Source organism: Danio aesculapii, chromosome 12 (assembly GCF_903798145.1).
Source record: "Danio aesculapii chromosome 12, fDanAes4.1, whole genome shotgun sequence".
Taxonomy (NCBI): domain Eukaryota; kingdom Metazoa; phylum Chordata; class Actinopteri; order Cypriniformes; family Danionidae; genus Danio; species Danio aesculapii.
Window position 1 is genome coordinate 10,795,451 of NC_079446.1, and position 22,550 is coordinate 10,818,000.

The window sequence follows — 22,550 nt, forward strand, 5'->3', positions numbered from 1 at the left end:
TCAAAAGTATGAAAATACGGTTCATATTCCTCAAAATATAGGAGAAGTCCTTGTATGGTCACCAATGAAAACTGTATGTGGTCATGTTTGGTACTGCAGCCAAACAAAATCTTAATGAAAGCTCATTTTATGAGATATCAACTTCAAATTTGGATTTTAATTTGTTCAGATATTTAGCTTAGATTTACTGTCAATTTTAAACCGTTTTTTTTTTTTTTTTGTATGTAAAATACATATTTTATTTACTGTAATAAAAACTATACACTTTTATTGTTTTATTATTTTCATAAACATAAAGGCACATAACTTTTGTTTTATTTTACTTTTTTGTACTTTTTTAGCTAGAATCTGACATCTGTCTTTTTTAAAACGAGACCAAGCATAAATCCATGCACCAAAGCGTTGAAGATTGGGAATCATTTAAGTTGAACGTCGTTTTAACGTCTATATTTAAACATGGGAGAGACAGTTAAGGGGTTAAAGTTGCAATAAGTAAGATTGAATCCCCAGTGGTTGAACTAGGTATTGTAGTTTTTTTTTACCTGGCCCCTCCTCTGACAACTCCAAGCAAGCTCAAGTTGCCAGATAGATGACATCAACATGTGCGAGCGTGCCTGACTATCGAGCATACACCAAAACTACATGCAACGTTATGATACAAAAAAGTCAAATTGCCTGTTGCTGGAATCTTGTCATGTTTCATGATGTTAGGACACAGTGTTGCAATGTATGCTGCTCGGCTAATGTTTACATTTGTAACATTTAATTTATTTGCAAATTAAAAACCACCTACTTTTTTCTTTTTACAGTATGGGCCTTGCCATACACCCGGCGATTTACGCGCAAGCTGTGTTCGGCAAGATTTGTTGCTGTTTTCAAACCAAGGCAAGTGTAATTTTCATGTTTTGGGCCACGTTGTTTAAAGAGCCCCTATTATACATGAAATAGGGTCATATTTTGGTTGTAAGGGTCTCCAACAACAGTCTAATATGCATGCAAGGTCAAAAAACACTTTCATGGTCTTATAATATGCATTTATTTTTACCTAATTATCCCAGGGACTCCTATATGAATCGTTCAGTGATTCATTTGTTCCCAAACCCCTCCTTAGCGCGAAGCTAATCTGCTGATTGGACCGATGACAGCCTGCTGCGATTGGTCGAAAGTGACAACCTTTAGCGAGAGACAGAGTGAAATACCCAGCAGCTAATCAACAATATAGAAGTAGTCACAGTGCATACGCGTTTCATAGTGTAAGACTTTTTTCACACACACACACACACACACACACACACACACACACACACACACACACACACACACACACACACACACGCACACACACACACACGCACACACACACACACACACACTAACACACACTAACACACACACATTACGCTCCTCCACAGAAGAACTAGGGAGATCGACACGAGTCGATGGCCATAGCAACAGCAAACAGCAGTGGAACGCGAGCTCACAAAAGCATTCACCGTTAAATCCGTAAACAAATCGGCACGTGTCGCGTTTTCAATGTGGCTTTACTTGCGATATGAGAATATAAAGAGTAACCGCGTGTACTGTATCAGGTTAACAAGTAACAAAACACAATTAAATACATAATTTGCACGCTACAGTAAACGAGGCAACAATTTTATTAGCACGTACTTACACTTGTGAAATGGAGGAAGAAACTGATAATGAAACTGATGATGCACTGATCCATGTTCTGACATAGTCCCTTATAGGCTTTTCTGATCCTTCCTTTAACAAACGGCCGATGAAGTCTCTATGTAAGCATGTAGTTTCCGGAAGCCCTGCACAAGGCAGGGCTATAATGCTGAGGTATTTTTTGCAAAAAATAATCCTCAACCACTGACTCTTCACAGTTTCATCTTTGGGTAGAGACTGAAAATAATATCCAGCTGAGCACAGCGTGACATCATTCGACTGGCGGCTTTTACACTTTAGACTTTGCGCTTAGATCGTTAACATAGAGCCCTCTAAATCTGTGTCTCATTTCGGAGGCTGCTGCGGTCCTGCAAACTTCGCATTTTCCACCAAGGGAACCCAGAGTACTGAAATATGATTGGGTAAACTGGTAGTGGGTGACCATACAGACCAAAACAAAGACAGACATTCTGACACGGAACGTACCTTTTCAAAGAAGAATGACTGACTTTAGCATTGTTTTTCAGATAAACAATTATGTTCACTTACCATGTTTCTTGAATATCTGCAAACATATTATGCTATTTGTTATGCTTTAGAAGAGTAAAAAACTTACATACAGCACCTTTAAACTACAGACAAATATAAAAAACATAATCTTAATTATTAACTTTTAGACATGAAAACGGGTAAAACAAGCCTTCATGCTAACTGAAAAACTTGCATACATAAGCTGTGACAAGAGCTGTGATATTTGATTGTAGCTTTACTCACGCCCATATTCTTAAATCCCAAGTTTTGCATTGAAATGAACATATGCCCACTTTTCTATTGTACAACAATCATATAATTATTAAGGCCCAGTGCACTGCAATTCAGGACACGCAATTCGGCACAGAGCATAAAAATATTTGCAATGTTGAAGCACTCAAGAACGGACCCAACCATGAGCACAAATTGCTCTCAAGTACACAGGTCCCAAGACCAACATTGCCAAGTAAACAAATCTACTGTGAACACAAGGGAAACAGCAATTTGTAAAAAAAAAAAAAAAGGTAAGTGTACAAACACGAATGGAAATCTGCCCAGTATGTCATTTAAAAGCTTTTTGTGATGCACTCTAAACTAAAGGATGACCAAAAAAAGAAGGATGACACAGTTTATCTCAATGCTCGACACAGAATGCAATCCCAACACATCAAAATCAATCAATTTCGCTTCATTGCGCAGAAGATCTTAAATGGCTGGATGTCATACTCACTGGCTGGCGAAGGTGTGCTGTATCCACTGAGGGGCAGGGTGGGCAGTGAGGGTGGAGAAAGCCCCCCCAGCATGTGCGGGAAGAAATAGGAAAAGTGGGCCATTGGGAAGCCATTGAGGTGTGGGCTGGGGTTGCCCTTACCAGACATGGCCACCTCTACAGTTCGCCCACCGTCAAACAGAAGAATCCAAAACGACACTCAACGTGGGTGATATGCAAGGGTTATTCATCCATGAGGCCGCCCAGAGAAAAGACTAGGTGACGCTTATTTAATGTGATGTCGGTAGATCGAGAAACAATGGGGGAGTCTAGACCGATGAATGGAGGAGTTGCTCTTCTTTGCTGTTCATAAGTTTTCTTTTGGGTTTTATTTCCATTTCACACAGGTTAACTTCCGAAAAAATGTAATTGTGTTTAGTGAATCCAACGACGGGGATTTGCGTTCTGACATGATGTCCTCCATTCGGTTCTTCCTTTAAAATTCCTGCAGGTTAAATAGAGAAAATGAGATTAAGTCATTATTTATTCTGTCTTGTGTTGCGTTCCAAAATGTTTTCTTCACAGTTCATTGTGACTACATCTGTAAATCTCCAAAAAAATAAAAATAACAACCATAAATGTAGCCAATACACAATTAAATAATTATTTGCTAAACAACTTATTTTCTGCTGCTCTATGACAATTTTTTGTTTGTTTCTTATGTTATAACATTTCAAAAGTTTGACATATTTAGTCACTATGCAAAAATATTTTCTATCAGGGTTTTATTAGTGATGACCTCTTCCTCATTAGCATAGTCTTGTATCTGAATCTGCCACTATGCTGACACATAGGTATTAGTAGCTTTGCCATCTTTTGAAAAAAGTGCAGGGAGCACAATCTCATTTAAATTTAAAGTGACAGTCACTAAAATGCCACAACTGGTATCGAATCCTGAAAGGGGCAGTTTCAAAGAGTTATAAAACATTATTTGTGGGGTATTAGGAGCTAAAACTTTACATACACACTCTAGGGACATCAGAGACTTATTTTACATTTTGTAAAATTGGACATAACAACTCGCTTTCAAAAGAAAAATATGTATTCAGACTTTTACGTACCTTAAACCTAACCCTGAATCAAAACTCATCCATTTTACAGTAACATAAAAAGTAAAACAGTCAGAAAATGTAAAATGTTACAAAAATGTTTATATATATACATATATATATATATATATATATATATATATATATATATATATATATATATATATATATATATATATATATATATATATATATATATATATATATATATTTATGCATACAGTGCATCCGAAAAGTATTCATAGCGCTTCACTTTTTCCACATTTTTTTATGTTACAGTCTTATTCCAAAATGAATGAAATTCATTTATTTCCTCAAAATTCTACACACAATACCCCATAATGACAATTTGAAAAAAGATCATTTGAAATTGTTGCAAATTTATTAATACAAAAAAACCCCTGAAAAATCACATGTACATACGTATTCACAGCCTTTGCTCAATATTTATAGATGCACATTTGGCAGCAATTACAGCCTCAAGTAATTTTGCCTATGATGTCACAAACTTGGCACACCTGTCTTTGGGAATTTTTGCCCATTCCTCTTTGCAGTACCTCTCAAGCTCTATCGGGTTGAATGGGAAGCAACAGTGTACAGCCATTTTCAGATCTCTCCAGAGATGTTCAATAGGATTTAGGTCTGGGCTCTGGCCGGGTCACTCAAGGACATTCATCGAGTTGTTGTGAAGCCACTCCATTGATATTTTGGCGGTATGCTTTGGGTCATTGTCCTGCTGGAAGATGCACCGTCACCCCAGTCTGAGGTCAAGAGCACTCTGAAGCAGATTTTCATTTAGGATGTCTCTGTACATTTGCTGCATTCATCTGACTAGTCTATTCTATCCTGATTAGTCTTCCAGTTCCTGCTGCAGAAAAAATCCCCACAGCATGATGCTGCCACCACCATACTTCATTGTAGGGATGGTATTAGCCTGGTGATGAGCGGTGCCTGGTTTTCTCCAAACGTAACGTCTGGCATTTCGTCCAAAGAGTTCAATTTTAGTCTCTTCAGACCAGAGAGTTTAGTTTCTCATGGTCTGAGAGTCCTTCAGATGCCTTTTGGCAAATTCCAGGCGGGGAGTAACTTCAGTCTGACCACTCTTCCATACTGGCCTGATTAGTGGATTGCTGCACAGATGGTTGTCCTTCAGTAAGGTTCGCCTCTCTCCACAGAAGAACGCTGGAGCTCACCGTTATTGATCACCTCCCTGACTAAGGCCCTTCTCCCCGATCACTCAGTTTAGATGGCCAGCCAGCTCTATTAAGTCCTGGTGGTTCCAAACATCTTCAACTTATGGATGATGGAGACCACTGTGCACATTGGAACATGATTTTTATTTTTAATAAATTTGCAACAATTTAAAAAAACTTTTTTTCACATTTTCATTATGGGGTATTGTGTGTAGAAGTTTGAGAAAATAAATTAATTTAATCCATTTTGGAATAAGGCTGTAACAAAAAAATGTGGAAAAAGTGAAGTGCAATGAATACTTTCCAGATGCACTGTACATATACACTACATGACAAAAGTCCTGTCGCCTATCCATGTTCAGGAACAACAAATAATAACTTGACTTCTAGTTGATCATTTAGTATCAGAAGAAGCTTGTACATAAGTCCTCTAGGTTACGCCTATTTTACCAAAATTAAATATGATCATGCCTTGGTTTTTATTATATAATTAGGACAGTAAGGTCTGACTTTTTTTAGACAAAAGTCTTGTCACTTAACAGAAGCAATGTACTGTATAGAATATAAAGGTCATAGTCCAGTAGAAAAAGAATTAATATTGTGTTTGACTTCCATGAGCTTGGACGACTGCATCCATACCTCTCTGCAATGACTTAAATAACTTATAATAAAGTAATCTGGAATGGCACAGAAAGCGTTCTTGCAGGACTCCCAGAGTTCATCAAGATTCTTTGGATTCATCTTCAATGCCTCCTCCTTCATCTTACCCCAGACATGCTCAAATAATGGTCAATATCTTGTGACTGGGCTGGCCAATTCTGGAGCACCTTGACCTTCTTTGCTTTCAGGAAGCAAATGTGGAGGATTTTGATGTGGAGGCTGAAGTAAGAAAGGGAGCGCTATCTTGCTGAAGAATTTGCCCTCTCCTGTGGTTTGTAATGTAATGGGCAGCACAAATGTCTTGATACCTCAGGCTGTTGATGTTGATATCCACTCAGCAGATCTCTTGCACACCCCCATACTGAATGTAACCCCAAACCATGATTTTTCCTTCACCAAACTTTCCTTCACCAAACACCAAACTGAATTCTGGGAGAATACTGGGTCCATGCTGATTCCAATAGGTCGTCTGCAGTATTTGTGATGATTGGGATGCAGTTCAACAGATGATTCACCAGTAACATCTACCTTCTGCCACTTTTCCAAATGATCAACTAGAAGTCAAGTTATTATTTTGTTGCTCTTACAACTGGAATCAATGACAATACTTTTGTCAGGTAGTGTACAGTGCATGTACAAAATCCCTAGCAGATATCAAATGAATGCATTTGACAGAAATTGAACATCATCCCAATTAGTTATGTTAATCAATGTGTGATGTCGACAATGTGTTGAGTGATGCGTCAGTGACGGTAAGCAAGAACATTTCTCTACAGCACACCGCATCATTTCATAAGTGTTTACGCCAGTCTCACACTCACGCAAGCAACTTGGCCAAATGACAGCAAGTCATCTGTTCCTCTTTTTGTTTTTGGCCAGGCGTGGTCGTTGATATTTCATCAGTCTGAAAGCACGTTTAGCCTCAAGTCACTGCAAGCCTTTTTTTGTGCTTAATGTCCACTTATGTGCAATTACACACAAAATGTGACCATATAACTGTTGTGCAATCCTAAGAATGAAGTTTTACCTCCAGTCAAATTTAACAAACTTACAGTAGTATATATACAATTCCTCCCCAACTTAAAGTTTTTTAAGTACCTCTTAAACTATTATCATTTATTATTTTCAATTGATGAGCTTAAATATCCGAATAATAACAAATTCTTTATTTGTAACTCTGAAATTGTCATTAAATGCACTAAATCAAAATATTTAGATTTTTATTTTAGGCAAGGCAAGGCTATTTATATAGCACATTTCATACACAATGGTAGTTCAAAGTGGTTTACATTAACAGGAATAAAAAAAAACATGAAAATAAAAATGATTAAAACAATTAAAAATTATTAAAAACAGATTAAAACAGATTAAAGCATGTTAAAACTGGTTTTAAAAGAATGAAAAAGAAAAGAAAGCGAAATAGTGTGATCTGTTGGACGTAGCACAGAGCTCATTCAGTAAAAGCACAGCTAAACAGATGTGCTTTTGGCCCAATCCCAATTCTATTTTTGTACCCCTACCCCTTTCCCTTGGCCCTTAAAACCAAGTGTGAAGGGGAAGGGCTTCAAAATTTACCCCTAAGAATTGGGACACCACTACAACACCTGCACACGTCATCATATGTTATCGCAATCTCTTGCTTCATATGAGATCAGACGATTGCGACTGCTGTAGTTATTCCAGTTGTGTTATTTTTTGGTATTTATCTTCAAGAAATCACTGAAGGCATATATTATGTTATCATAACGATATAATGTGACTATAAGATCGTAACTGGCCATCTATGTAAACACACAAAAACAACATTGACATTATAGCAGACACTATAAAAAGCTCATTAGCAGCCACAGTGTCATCGAGTGTCATAATGTTGTGGCACTGCTATACAGAAGTTATGATTATGGATTAGAGATCACAGAATTTAGCAGTTTTTAATTTAGGTTTTTTTTTAAAAGCATGATAGTGAAACACAAACGCGGTTATGAATGTATTAAAACATCTGCTTGTTTGTTGTAGAAATTCATAATAATGACAAAAAAAAAAAAATACAAATTTGTGGATCTTACTTCCGGCTTCAGCATACTGCTGTTGTGGCTGGTATATTCTGGGAAATTTTCTCTCTCCTTGGTTTCGAGTGTGGTCCTGAAAAATCTTCGTTTGAAGGGCTATTCAACCCTTCCCCTTAGCCCTACGCCTTCAAGCTAAAGAGAATTGGGACACCCCTACCCCTTGACATGAATGCGCAAAACGAGGGGTAGAGGTAAGGGGAAGGGCTAAGGGGTAGAATTGGGATTGGGCCAAAAGACTTGATTTGAATGTGCCTAATGTTGGAGCACATCTGATCATTTCTAGAATCTGATTCCAGCAGTGGGGGCTGTAGTAGCTGAAGGCAGATTCACCCTGCTTTGACTGAACTCTTGGAATTTCTAGTTTATTTGATATCAAAGATCTGAGTCATCTGTTAGGTTTGTAATGTATCTGTAATGTATTGAGGTCCTAGGTCATTTAGTGATTTATAGACAAGTAATAATACTTTAAAATCTATTCTGAATGTAACTGGGAGCCAGTGTAAAGATCTGAGGACATGTTTGATGTGCTCTTATTTTCTGGTTCTGGTCAGAATCCTGGCAGGAGCATTCTGGATGAGCTGCAACTGTCTGATTGTCTTTTTTTGGGTAGGGTAATGGGTCCTTTACAGTAATCCACCCTGCTGGTGATAAAAGCATGAAGAAGTTTCTCCAAGTCCTCACTGGGAAAAAAGCATCTAATTCTTGCAATGTTTTTGAGATGATAGTATGCTAATTTAGTTACATGACTTCTGAAACTCAGATCTGACTCCTGAATAACACCAAGATTCTTTACCCCTTTTTTTGTTGTTTGACCCTGTCATGACCACCAGCAATCTAGCCTGTGCAGATTGCTGGTAAACACACAGTATTGCATATACTACAAATCCGCCATTAAATGGACTACAAGTTCCAGTCATGAATCTCTCACACATCTGGCCTAGATCCCCATGATTGCAGACAGACACAGCTGAAGCTACTCATGAACTGATTACTAGAACTATTTATACAGCACACACACACACACGCACGCACGCACGCACGCACGCACGCACACACACACACACACTTCAGGGCTGAGCCTTGTTGAACTGTTAGTGAACATTACAACACGTTTTCCTTGCCTTGTCTTGCTGTGTTTTTGACCCTCGCTTTATTTTGTTTGTTTTACCCTGTCTGCTGCCTGCCTTTTGACCATCCTCCTGTTATATGACCATGACTCTGGAATTGTTCGTATATATTTGTTTGCTCCAGATTGTGACCGCTGCTTGCCTGACCATCTCTGTATAATATACCCTGCATTTGGATCCTCACTCCTGTCCAGCGTCACTTCAGATTACAGACCCTTAGAGCCAGTCCCAGATTAAGAATTCAAAGGCTCCTGGGCATTGTCTTCTAAGACCCCCTACCTGGCTGCACCTCTATTGTTGAATTAAAAAAAGAAGAATAATATAATATTTTTATTATAAAATGAATCTATAATGTATTGCCTGCATTTTTTTAAATAAATGATATATAGTACATATATTTATAGTCTACAAATATTTTATTTATTTTCAAAGCACTAAAACCACACATTTATTAAAAAAATACTAATAAAACTTGTTAATGTTTTTTAGTATACTTGTTCAAGTTCACTAAAGCAGTACTAAAATATATATTTTAAATGGTATTCATTATAAATACAAATTAGTTATATTTGGATGTCGCTAACATTTAACACCAAGTGGAAAATAACTGTTTATAGAATATTTAAAATAACTATTTAGATGCTGTTTATCCACATATGAAATAGGCTAAACTTTATTAAATACCCACGAGCCACTTTATACCATGTCTATATAAATATATAAATGACTTTAAATCACATTTTCATTATTTTCATTTTTCATATTTCACATTTTCATATTTCACAAAAATATTTCCTTTCTATCACAAATAAATGTATTTTCAATTTGATATGTAATGGGGAAAAAAAGAAGAATGAGTTCATCAGACGCTGGATTTGAACCGGGTTGATGATCGATCGCATCAAAACATATTGTCATGCGCTTTATAAGTCACGCCACTCATGCTGCTGTCAAATGCGCTCTATATTTATGTTGTCTCTGTCAAATAAACAGCGATGGGCAGAAATCGTTCAAAAAGCTTATTCTAACGAGGTGCGCTATTTGCACTTAGCCTAAATAGACTCTCCAAAATCGTCATTTTTTTCCCCCTCGCAGGGGCCCCAAGTGCGCATGGGCCCCTTGGCCTGTGCCCATAATGCCCATTGGTTAATCCGGCCCTGCCTAGAGCCAAGGTTCAGCATTCAAGCATTCACCTTGAGAAGTAATGCCGTCAATGGTTTGCAGAAAATAATGAATTATGAAAATGATGTTTTACCCATGTTACTTATGTTTTACACAAATCTAGTAAATTTAGAAAACAGATTCTTTAACAGACGAAGATGAATGAATAACAATTTTAAACTATATTATTTTAAAATAATAATTGTAACAATGATAATCAATTACATAAACTATGATTGTGAATGTTATGTAATAATAATATTATTTGTGTATGTTTTTATTTGTATTGCATTATTATTTATTGAATTGAATTTATAAGTGTATGATTTAATCATTCAATTCTTTCATCTTTATCAGTTAATTAGTTAATTACAAATTCACATCTATAATAATATTTACATTTACACAGCAGTTAGTTTTGGTCCTCTAGTTTTTTTTCTGAATGTGAAATAAGAAAGCTTCATTTTTGTAAATAAAGGAGTATGTCGAGCTGAAGTCGATTCAAGTGATGCAAGCCAGTATAAAATATAATTAAAATAACACTGACAGGCCTTGAGTTTGTAAAAGCTTCCAAATTGTGTCTATGGGGATCTACACACTCACACACCACATGTAAACACAGCTATATGTGAACTTGTACTTCATTTCTTTAGGCACTGCTGAAGCTTTTCAGACCAGAGCCAAGGACACAGTCTTTACACACACAAACAATCAATCTGTGAGCTATGTTTAGCACCAAGCCAGAATTCTGGAGAAATATCATATCATGAATTTAGGATCAAATACACAGGCTTTATATAGATTTTACATGTTTCTGCACTCCAGCAGTGGTGTGTTTGTGCTTGTTATTATAATCACTAGATGCGCCAAAGAGACAGGATGTGCAAATATAGAGAAGTGTAAAATCACATTGCTCTCCCAAGATCTTCCACACACATCCGCACGCATGCACACACATACCGCCCTCTAGGCACTCCTGCTTGTCAGATGAGAAGGACCCCCTGACATTTGTGCATCTATTAGAAAGGTCAAGCTTTAATTATGTGAAATGCCAGTGAGCAAGCACCTGCAGAAATACACTCCACATGCTCTGTGATGTGTGTGCGTCGATCACTAGTTGTCTAGAGAGAACCTTGGTATTGATACTCTAAAGACAGCCTTATTCAACAACCCTCTTTCTCTCTCTGAATGAATCATTTACAACTGGTATTATCCAAGTAAACAATACCAAATTCAGAACCCCTCTCACTCCCAAGGTCTCAAAAATTGAAGCACAACCAAGCACCCATCGCTCAAAGGTTCGATGTACTTCAAGGAAAATAAAAAAGGTCAAATCCTTTAAAATAAAGTTTATTTCAGGAGATTTAAACCACCTGCTGAAGCAACAATTCGGGAAAAGTTTGCTACAACTATTAGTCATTGTTGAGATGCCCGGAGTCCTGAAAATATATATACTGTATATATTCAGCATATATATAGTGTATATACATATATAGTACATATATATTCAGCATATAGATTTTCCCAACACATTTCTAAGAATATTAGTTTTAATAACTAATGTCTAATAACTGATTTATTTTATCTTTGTCATGATGACAGTACATAATATTTGACTAGATATTTTTCAAGGCACAAGTTTTCAGCTTAAAGTGCTATTTAAAGGCTTAACTAGATTAATTAGGTTAACCTGCGCCCCATTTTTGTGCATTTTCCAGAAAACGACTTACTCAAATATAAATGTCTGTAGCTCTTGAACCCTGTGGTCTATGTTCACAAGTCTGGTTTTGTTTGAAACTAGACATTGGCTAGTTTGGTGTACCAAGGGTCAAAATATCTCAAAGTAGTTAAGAAACAGAATAAAACGTGGTAAAATATAGGTGAAAGTGAATTGCGATTAGTTTAATTGAAATTTATTAGAGGACAAATGGATGTGACTATCAGGATAATGGCATGGAAACACCAGAAAGATAAAGCTGAATGTCTGACTGTTTCGATTCGAATTTCATGATGATACTCCCAAAAATGTAGCTTCTGTAAGCTTTTATTAAAAAAAAAAGTGTAGGCGTCCTTTCTGAAAAGCCATTTGGAAACTCCAAATGGACACCTGGTAACCAAATGACCAAATGAGTCAAAATTACATAACGCATATATGCAAATCTACTGTATTCAAAACTGTTCTGCCAACGAAACCACACAAGAAAAAAGGGTCACACTTTATTTTGATGGTCCGTTTGTTGAGTTTAAGTTACATTGCATCTGCATGCCAATTAATTCTCATTATATTTGAAGTAGACTGTTAGGTTAGGGTTTGTGTAAGTTGACATGTACTTGCTAATTTTTTATAGTCAGTTAAATGTCTGTTGAAGGAGCAGTATTAACAAATATTAAGCAGACAGTCTACAAATACTCAAATGGACCATCAAAATAAAGTGTTACTGAAAAAAGTATTTCAAACCAACATTTGCGGCATTTCCTCATTTGGTGTCCATTTGGAGTCTCCAATTGACATTTTATAAAAAATAAATAAATAAATAAAAAAAAAAAACACCAGGGGCCCCATGTACGAAGACTTGCGTTGAATTCATACTAAAACATTGCGTATGCACAAAGCTGTAAATGTGCGTACGCAGTAAAAAATTCAGATGTATGAAACACTGCGTACGCGGAATCCCACACATATTCTCCTTGTACATCCAAATTAACGTGAAACTGAGTGCACGTACACGCGCAAAACCCCTCCCTGCCTCCTCCCCCAAATAAATATGGTAATGACTCTACTTTGGCAAAACCAAACGAAAAAGCAATGGCAAAAGCAAGCAAGCAAGAAGAGAAACTTCACAGAATGTGAATTGGAGGTGCTTCTATTTGAGGTAGACCAGAGAAAAACTGTGTTATTTGCAAGTTTGTCGAATTAATAAAAAATTAATAAAATTAATAGAATTAATAAAAAAAAAATAGAGTGGTAGAGTTTAACTGACGTGGTTAACCCAGTGGGGTCTGAACATTGCACTGTGAGTGAATTAAAAAAAGAAATGGTCCGATGTAAAGGTGCAGGTTGAGAGGAGAACAGTGGCGCACCATGTGGTGTGGACCTAACAGGCAGGTGAACAGAGGATGCTGAACTAACACCCTTTGAGGAGAGAATTGCCTCAATTGTGGGCGACACACAATTTTAAAGTTGAATTGAATATTTTATCTCAAATGGTGTCAGAGTTTAATTGACTTTTACAATTTTTACATTAAAAGATAATTAAAAAATATTATAAAATAAATAAAGTGCTAATTACAAAAACAGAGTCTTGTGCAATAAGCAGGATGTTTTTTCTGAATATTTTGATTCTGGTTTTATTGTATAATTTCATATGGTTGAATCGTTTAATTCATTTGTATGGTAATTTTTTTTAATTGAGAAATTAAGCCTCGTGCAACATAAAGGGCATACATTTATGCCTATATGACCAATTTTTGGTTCAAACTATAACAGGAGCAAAGAATTTAATTGGTTCGAAATCGAATGTTTAATTAATGTCAAGCGTCAAACTAACTTTACCGCGGTTCAACTGCGGACATGCGGATGATCCCGTCCCATACAGCTGGCATTACACGACTCAACGATACTTTGTATTGTGCAATTTAACATAACTGCTTCTAGGAATCGCCAATAGAAATAAAACAAACACACAAGAAATGCACGTACGCAGGACATGAAGTTGGAGTGGACCAACGCACATTCTCACGTTAATTTCATCATTAGTAAATCCAAACGTGAACATGGAATCTGGCGTACGCAAAGTTTTTGTGTGTACGCAGCATTGATACATGAGGCCTCTGGACCTAAAAGCCTTTTCTTAACTAGAACTAAGTTAGGGTAATTAGGCAAATCATTGTATAACGATGACATAGTTCTGTAGCCATAAAAAGGGGGGAAATAATATTAAAAAATGAAAACTGCTTTTAGTTATTTATTAAAATAAAACAAATAAGACTTTCTCCGGAAAAAAAACTAATATTATTAAATTTCCTTGCTCTTGCTCTGGAAATATTTGAAAGAAAAAAGAAAAAAAAAATCACACGAAGGCGAATCATTTTGACTTAATGATTATTTAATTTAATAATGAATATTTCACACAAGTAGCAGTGCGATGGTTGTATATCGGCACTGGTGGAAGGCATGTGTTATGTCCCACCACTGATGATATACAGCCATTTCGCACTGCTACGAGCGTGATATTGCATTTATACACCAGTTCAAAGGCATAATCATGTGTATAAAAAAGAAAATCAAACACAGAGAGTCTATAAACCCTTTTGTATGAGGAACTACTTTCTTTCGCCAATCATTCACATCTGCAGCTGATATCAGACATTTTAAGATTATAAGGCTGAACAGCATGAACTGCCATCAGTCTACAGAGATATCTCCCAGTATTTTTCTTTTGCAATCGGGAGATCACAATAATTAACCCCAAAAAAGTCAAAGCAACGCAAACACTACAAGATTACTGTTGTGTTTATGATAAGATAAAATGCTAAACACGGGCATTTCTTCTTTCTTTTTACTGAACTAGTCTGCAGTAAAAAAACCAGGAGACTCATTAGAAACAAACAGATGGCCAACCAAAAAGTAACTCAGGATTATCCTGGCCAACACAAAATACACACATTCCTAATATGTCCCATCTCACACTCAATACACTAAAATTACTATGGTATAAATATAGCACTACAACATACAAAAGTGAGAGGTCGAGATAGCAGATTAACAATGATTTGATCAGCTGTAGTTAAAAATGACACAGTTTTTCTCCTCAAAGGGCCTATATTCTTATATACTCTGTCGCCATATTGTGGATGCACAACGTCAACCGTCTTTGCTCTGCTCAGTATGACAGGCTGATGGATGCCGATGCGATGTCTCTCCGAAATTATAAATATTTAAAATAGGCACTAACCTTATAAATAAACTGCATATTTGCAATCTAAACAACTACATTCTCGCCTAAAAAGCCTCAAACGTACATTATGTTGTCCAACAGCTGCAATATTTGTCAAACTGTAGTAAGTTTATTCATCTGCTGTCACTTGGTGTGAGCTGAGTAATACAGAAGGGTGAGGAGGCTGCACAACAGGCAGAACTATAAATAAATAAATAAATAAATAAATAAATAAATAAATAAATAAATAAATAAATAAATAAATAAATAAATATAGTTTTAGACAAGATATACATGGTTAAATTATCAATCAAGATATATAGAATTAAATGATCAATTAGACGTCTTTTAACTATAAAAATGCTTGCTGGGAGACAACTTGAAATGTAAAACCTTGAGGTGTTTTTTTTAAATACTTTAACACTGCTTTTGGTCAGCATAAATCCCTGTGATTGTTTACTTTTATTTGTTAGATCTTAATAATTGCAACAGATGCTGCAGTTGGGAGTGAGAATGGGCTAAAATTCAGCAACTCTAGACTAAATTCATCAGTGTCCGATGGAATTCAACAGCTTTGAGGCAAATTCAGCAACACTAGACAACATTTAGCATATATCAATCAGATTCAGAAGGTCTGACCTAAAATTCAACACCAGAATGAATTTAGCAGCTCTGGACAAAATTCAGCATCATGGAAATTAATTAGGAGCTGTCAGCACCTCCCTCTCCAGATGATGTATTACCGTTCACAATTTTGCAATCAGTTTGAAATGTTTTCTGAAAAATAATGATTAAAACTAATACATTTAATGAATAAAAATAGTAGTTTTATTCATCAATCATTCAATAACTTGAATTAGGGCCAATTCATCAATCATAGTTAATGATGAGTAAACACGCAATACATCTGTCAGAAACTTAACAAAAATACAGATCTCTATTTTTATATTATAGTCTCGTATTGGCTTGTTTTATCTGTATTATTTGGCTTTTCAAGCACAGACGACGTTTTAGTGTTTTCCACCAACAAAAAAAAAGAAAAACTGTCAAACATGAATCTGCTTTATAATCTCTACCATGAACTCATAATTAAAAATGTGAAGTGAAAACAAGCTAAATTAGCATTTAAAATAATATTGAACATAACATAATGAAAGAAATACAAACACGTGAAACATAAATAAACAGTGTAATGTGCAATAACTGATTATTGAAGAATTTTCACAACCTTATCAGTCAAAATGACAGACAGACAATGAGAAAGTCTAATGAAACCTCAGGCTAACAGCAAACATAATCTTAATTTATTTTCTTCTTACCACTAAAAGATGCCTGAAATAAACAGTTCAAAACTTAACATTGGCATATGGCTAGAATTTCAATGAATGTGATGTTCAGTGTCAGAAATGTTGGTTATTGCAAATAGTACAGGGGTTGATAGATGTCTTTTTTTCCACTGTAGGGGTCTTGTCTCCCCAGTCCCCTGTGCTAACAGGCCAACGTACTAATGTGGCTGCAAAAAATTGACAGTGCAGATATTATTAATGATATAAAAGTATTCTATTTTAATTTAAACAATTTTTTTATGTTGAACCTTCTAATTATTAAAGGAAAAAAAGCAGCACAGACTGAAAAAAAAAGATTTCTGCAAAATTTTTTCAAACAATTTATACGGGTTGATTTTAAACAAATTAAATGTAGCAATTTTCAACTTACTTTGTATGTTTAAATTCAGCCCAAATAAATCGTTTACTACCACTTAACGTAAAAAAATATTGCATCCAAGCAATCATCTTTGAATATTTTTTTCAGCGCAGCAGTTTTCGACTTTGATCATAAAATGTTTCTTGACCACCAAATAATCATATCAAAATAAATTCTGAAGGACACTGAATACTGAAGTCATAGCTGCTGAACATTCTGCCAATTCTTATGAGCACAGTAAGAAATTGCATTTTTAATTATTTCTCATATATTTTTCAACAATCACAAACATTTTAAAGAGCACAAAAAACCTCCAGCTCAAAGGAAAACTCAAAAGAAATTCATCACAAACACAAAAAAACATAATTAATTGATTAGTTTGTTACTGCCAAATAAAAAAATGGAACACAAATAAAACAAAAATGCTGCAAAAATGTTCCACACAATCCAGCTGTGTTGGAGCAACATGAAGAAATTAATGTAAATATTTTTAGCAATGTGGATTGAACATAAAACAATTAGGTTCTCCCCCCAAAAAAACAAAAATTGTGTCATTTTAGCTCATTTTAAAGGTGCAGTAGGTGATCTGCCAAAATGCTAACCAATTAGCATAATATCTTTGAAACACAATCACTTGCCAGCCATCTGAAGCCTGGTTTACACTCGATGCGTCCGCTAGTTCGCGTGAGTGTGTGGCGAAGGAATGTGATGTCATCGCTGTGCTTGGGGCGGTTCGCTTTGGGTGCTCGCGACACGATTTCGACTGGCGGAGCGCATTATTATTATTTTTTTTGACACTCGAGCGAACAGTGTCTGCGCTTTGATTTGAGTTGAATATGAAACACTTTGAGGAGATTTTGTCTGAAACAGGTATGACTGCACAGACATCTTTATGAGCCATGATCATAGAGATAGCCAGATGATCAATAATTATTGGCTAGAAATTGCAACAGCTGTGGGAAAAGAGGAAAGTTTTTGTTAAAAAGTTTGAAAAAACCTGAGGGATAAGTTTGTTGAAGCCAAAAAAGGCCATGGCAAAAGTGGAGACCCAGATACACAATTACCGAATATGTTTTTCGACCATTTATAGGTTTAACACTGATGTGTTACAATTTTGAATTTAAAGCAATTTAATAGTTACAAGACTATAATTGAGGAACAGATTATTTCTTTGATAACTGTAAAGGAATATTTGAACCTATCAGTTTATAATATACTGATGCCTTGTTTTCTAGGCTTTATTGATGATAATGGTCAGGAATGTTGAGCCATTATTGCCTTTTTAGCGTAAGAATAGGAAAGAAACTAGCCAGACAGTAATGTGTGACTTATGGAGCAGGCTAAATCAAAAAAAAAAAAAAAAATATCTGTATTTTTTAGTAAGTGTACTTTTTTTTTGCTTTTAATCTTGCCATAATAAAAACATATAATTGTAGAGCAACCCATGTGCTGTTGTCATATATATAATTTAATAAACTTTAATAGGTAAAACTGTCCGAGATATGAACAAAAGCAATTGATGCATCAAAGTTTGATTAAAAATCCTTATAATCATTAAAATAATTTTGTATGTTATGTGAGTAACATGCCACATACAGGCAAAATTGAGGTGCACATACAGGTCATATAGGTTTCCTGTATACTGCTTCTTTATATCCACATACTGTATAAGCCCTATATACAAGATATGTCTCCTACATAGCTAATATCTCACTTTGGCAACTGTCATACATGATGCCCGGCTCATATTTTTTATTATCAAGGCAATAACTAAGAACTAACAAAAAAAAAATGCAAAAAACTTTTGTATGTGCGAACACTTGAAATAGGTATCACATGTAATTGGCATGTTATGGAATTTAACTATAGCAAATATGTGAGAGGAGATGGAAATCTATGATGTCTACACATTTTTCTGAAACATTTACAAGGTCAGTTCTTTCTTGTGTGAAGATAGTGGTAAAGAACACAATGGCTTGTAGTTTATTTATTTATTTATTTATTTTTATTTTTTTCTGTTCAGTTTTTTGTCTTATTTTGGTTCTTGTAATATATATATTTTTTCTTGTACTATTTGATTGCTCTTTAGTAAATAAATAAATAAAAAAATCTACATTTTGTGCTTTTATTTATGTTGTCTACCAGCTATGTTTTTTTAAAACAATTTTAATAATATATAAGTAAACATTTCAGTGAACATATAGGTAAACATATATATGCATATATGTACCTATAGATACATGTATCTAGTCAGAATTATTAGCCTCCCAGAATTATTAGCCCCTCTGTTTATTTTTTTCCTAATTTTTTTTTTTTTTTTACGGAGAGATTTTTTTTTCAACACATTTCTAAACATAATAGTTTTCATAACTCATTTCTAATAACTGATTTATTTTATCTTTGCCATGATGACAGTAAATAATATTATACAAGATATTTTTCAATACACTTCTACACAGCCTAAAGTGATATTAAAAGGCTTAACTAGGTTAATTAGGTTAACTAGGCAGGATAGGGTAATTAGGCAAGTTATTGTATAATGATGGTTTGTTCTGTAGACTATCAAAAAATATATAGCTTACAGGGGCTAATAATTTTGACCTTAAAATGGTTTTAATGGTTTTATTCTTGCCGAAATAAAACAAATAAAACTTTCTCATATATTAAATAAGACATACTGTGAAAATTCCTTGCTCTGTTAAACATTGGGAAAAAAAAAAAAAAGGCGGGCTAATATTTCTGACTTCAACTGTATATGTGCATATATGTACATATAATATATGAAAACGGACAATTTTAAATATGTCAGGTATTAAAAACCTATATCAAAACCTATATTAAAACATATGTTTATGTAGGTTCTTTTCGTGTGGGTTTACATATATTGCAAATATCAAATGAATAAACGCTACACATACACAACTATGTAGGTCACTTTGAGTAATTACACCTTCATTTTTCTCTGCGTGTCCTTCATCATTCTTTTAAGCGCTTTCTTTATTGATACAATAAAATGTTAAACATTCTTTTAAAAATGTCTTTCTGCTGCTTGTCTCAGTCTTCACTCAATGTGACAGAGAGCTTTCGACCTGACGTCTTGTGTTGTCACACAGATCACATATTGTACTCATGTGAAAAGGTCAATGTTTGCGATAGAGGCGGGAAATGTTATCACACACACACGCACACACACGCACGCACACACAAGGAGGACAAGGTACAGGGTGTCAAATGCTCTCTGATATTTACCCCTCCACCTTATTGAGTGTGTGCACTGCATGTGTGTGTGTTAAAACATGCTGGGCTGGCGTGGCTATTGACACAGCTGGCTGAACGGAAAATATTGCTTAACATGAAATCTTAGGAAATCAGTGAGGTGAAAATGAGGAGAGAGAAAGAAAGCAAACAGAGATAAAATAAAAAGCGCAAACCGTCTCCGTTTCTTTCAGACTCAAACACACACACACACACACATGCACTCTCCATATGGTGTATATTCACTATTAATGCACATCAAGCATGTCGTCTCACTTTAACCAGAGCCTTATTTTTTGAAAGCGCTGCTATATTTATTATATTACTGATTTATTATTACATTTATTGAAGAATGCGGCTAGCATATTTCTAGCATTTTTACCTATTTGGTCACCCACCACATGTAGAAGCAAGCTTGTGCACCAAAAAGCAAATAAGATATTTATTTGATCAAGTATTTGAGCTCTTTTATCGAGCGCTATGACTAGTGTTTCACTAGTCTTGTATGCATGGGCTGTTTATCAGTCATAGTCTAGCTTGTTGAGTGATGTGAATGATTAAATGTATTAGTTTACATATTAATAGTCTATCATGCATTATAATAAAGTGGATTTTGACGTTATAACTAGGGCAGAAAGACACTTGTGGTCTTTCCTCTGGGTGCTCCGGTTTCCTCCACAAGTCCAACGACATGCGGTACAGGTGAATTGGGTAAGCTAAATTGTTTGTAGTGTATGTGTGTGAATGTGTGTATGGGTGTTTCCCAGTGATAGGTTGCCACTGGAAGGGCGTCCGCTGCGTAAAACATGTGCAGGACAAGTTGGCGGTTCATTCCGCTGTGGCGACCCCAGATTAATAAAGGGACTAAGCTGAAAATGAATAAATGAATGAATGAACGAAACGACCCTTTTCCCCGCACTGCGTCTAAAGTGCTCAATTAACGAACCATCAGTTGTATGAATCCAGAAAGTACGCTTTCAGACTTTTGCAAAAATATAAGTAAGCAATTTTTCCAAAGAGCCTGCATTGAGAGAACACACAAACACCGTTTAGAGAGTCTGGAGACAGAAGATGTGTTGTGTTTCTGTCTGGAAGTGATAAAGACGATGTTTTTCAGCTGAGGAACAGGGCACTGACCTGCCGCACTTACACACTTACACACACACACACACACTGTTCCAGGAAGAGAAGTGGGAAGGCGTATCCACAGTCCATTATAGTCTTAAGTCCTCCTTTTTTAATGAAAAACATATTTTAGTAAGACCCCCATATAACATACAGTTCACATAAAACAGTCCATGCACACAGTGGGTTGTTTGTCAGTATATGTGATATTATGTTTCTCATAATCCCTAGGGCTCTAAGATAGATATATTGATTAACTGATTGATTGAATCTTGTCTGTAAGATGTTGAGTCAATAACATAATTCCTCTTAAAACACACACAAACACATATGGAACACACACATACAGTTAAAGTCAGAATTAGTAGCCCCTCTGAATTATTAGCCCCCTAGTTTTTTTTCCCCCAATTTCTGTTTAACGGAGAGAAGATTTTTTCAACACATTTCTAAACATAATAGTTTTAATAACTTATTTCTAATAACTGATTTATTTTATCTTTGCAATGATAAAAGTAAATAATATTTGACTAGATATTTTTCAATACACTGCTATACAGCTTAAAGTGACATTTAAAGGCTTAACTAGGTTAATTAGGTTAACTAGGCAGGTTAGGGTAATTAGGCAAGTTATTTTATATCGATGGCTTGTTTTGTAGACTATCGAGAAAAAAAAAATCGCTTAAAGGGGCTAATAATTTTGACCTTAAAATTAAAAAAAAACAAAATTAAAAACTGCTTTTATTCTAGCCAAAATAAAACAAACAAGACTTTCTCCAGAAGAAAAAAAATATTATCAGACATACTGTGAACATTTCTTTGTTCTTCTAAACATCATTTGGGAATCATAAAAAAAAAGAAAATAATAATTAAAAGGGGGTTAATAATTCTGACTTCAACTGTATATGGTTTGAAAGGACTCTCCATAGAAGTAATGTGTTTTATAATGTAAAAACTGTTTATTATATGGCCCCTTCCCCTACCCCTAAACCCAACTCTCACAGGAACCAATGGAAAGTTTCGAATGTCACCCCGTTATGATTTTTAAGTGATTTAAATTACAAGGACAAAAGGCATGTGCTCATAAACCATCTCAACAGAGTCCAACTATAGGTCACCCCCATTTCATTACACAATTTTGTGTCTTCGTAAGCTGCATAAACAAGTGCACACACACTTTACTTGAAGTCTAATAGACTCTGTTTTCGCTAATAAAATGTCACAAATGCATCTCCAGTGTCCATTTGTGAGAACACACATTTGTATAAAATATCACACATCCAGTTTGCTCTCAAAAATGAA

The 22,550-nt window shown here is 35.3% G+C and overlaps 1 protein-coding gene across 1 annotated transcript in view; it reads right to left on the reverse strand.

Annotated features, from left to right (window-relative positions):
- raraa (retinoic acid receptor, alpha a) overlaps nucleotides 1–22,550 on the reverse strand; it is a 348,397-nt gene that overhangs the window by 158,888 nt on the left and 166,959 nt on the right. Inside the window, exon 3 of the mRNA XM_056468992.1 lies at nucleotides 2,933–3,416. Within this exon, the coding sequence (XP_056324967.1) occupies nucleotides 2,933–3,080 (148 nt within the window). The 5' untranslated portion in view covers nucleotides 3,081–3,416. The remainder of the gene's footprint in view (nucleotides 1–2,932; nucleotides 3,417–22,550) is intronic.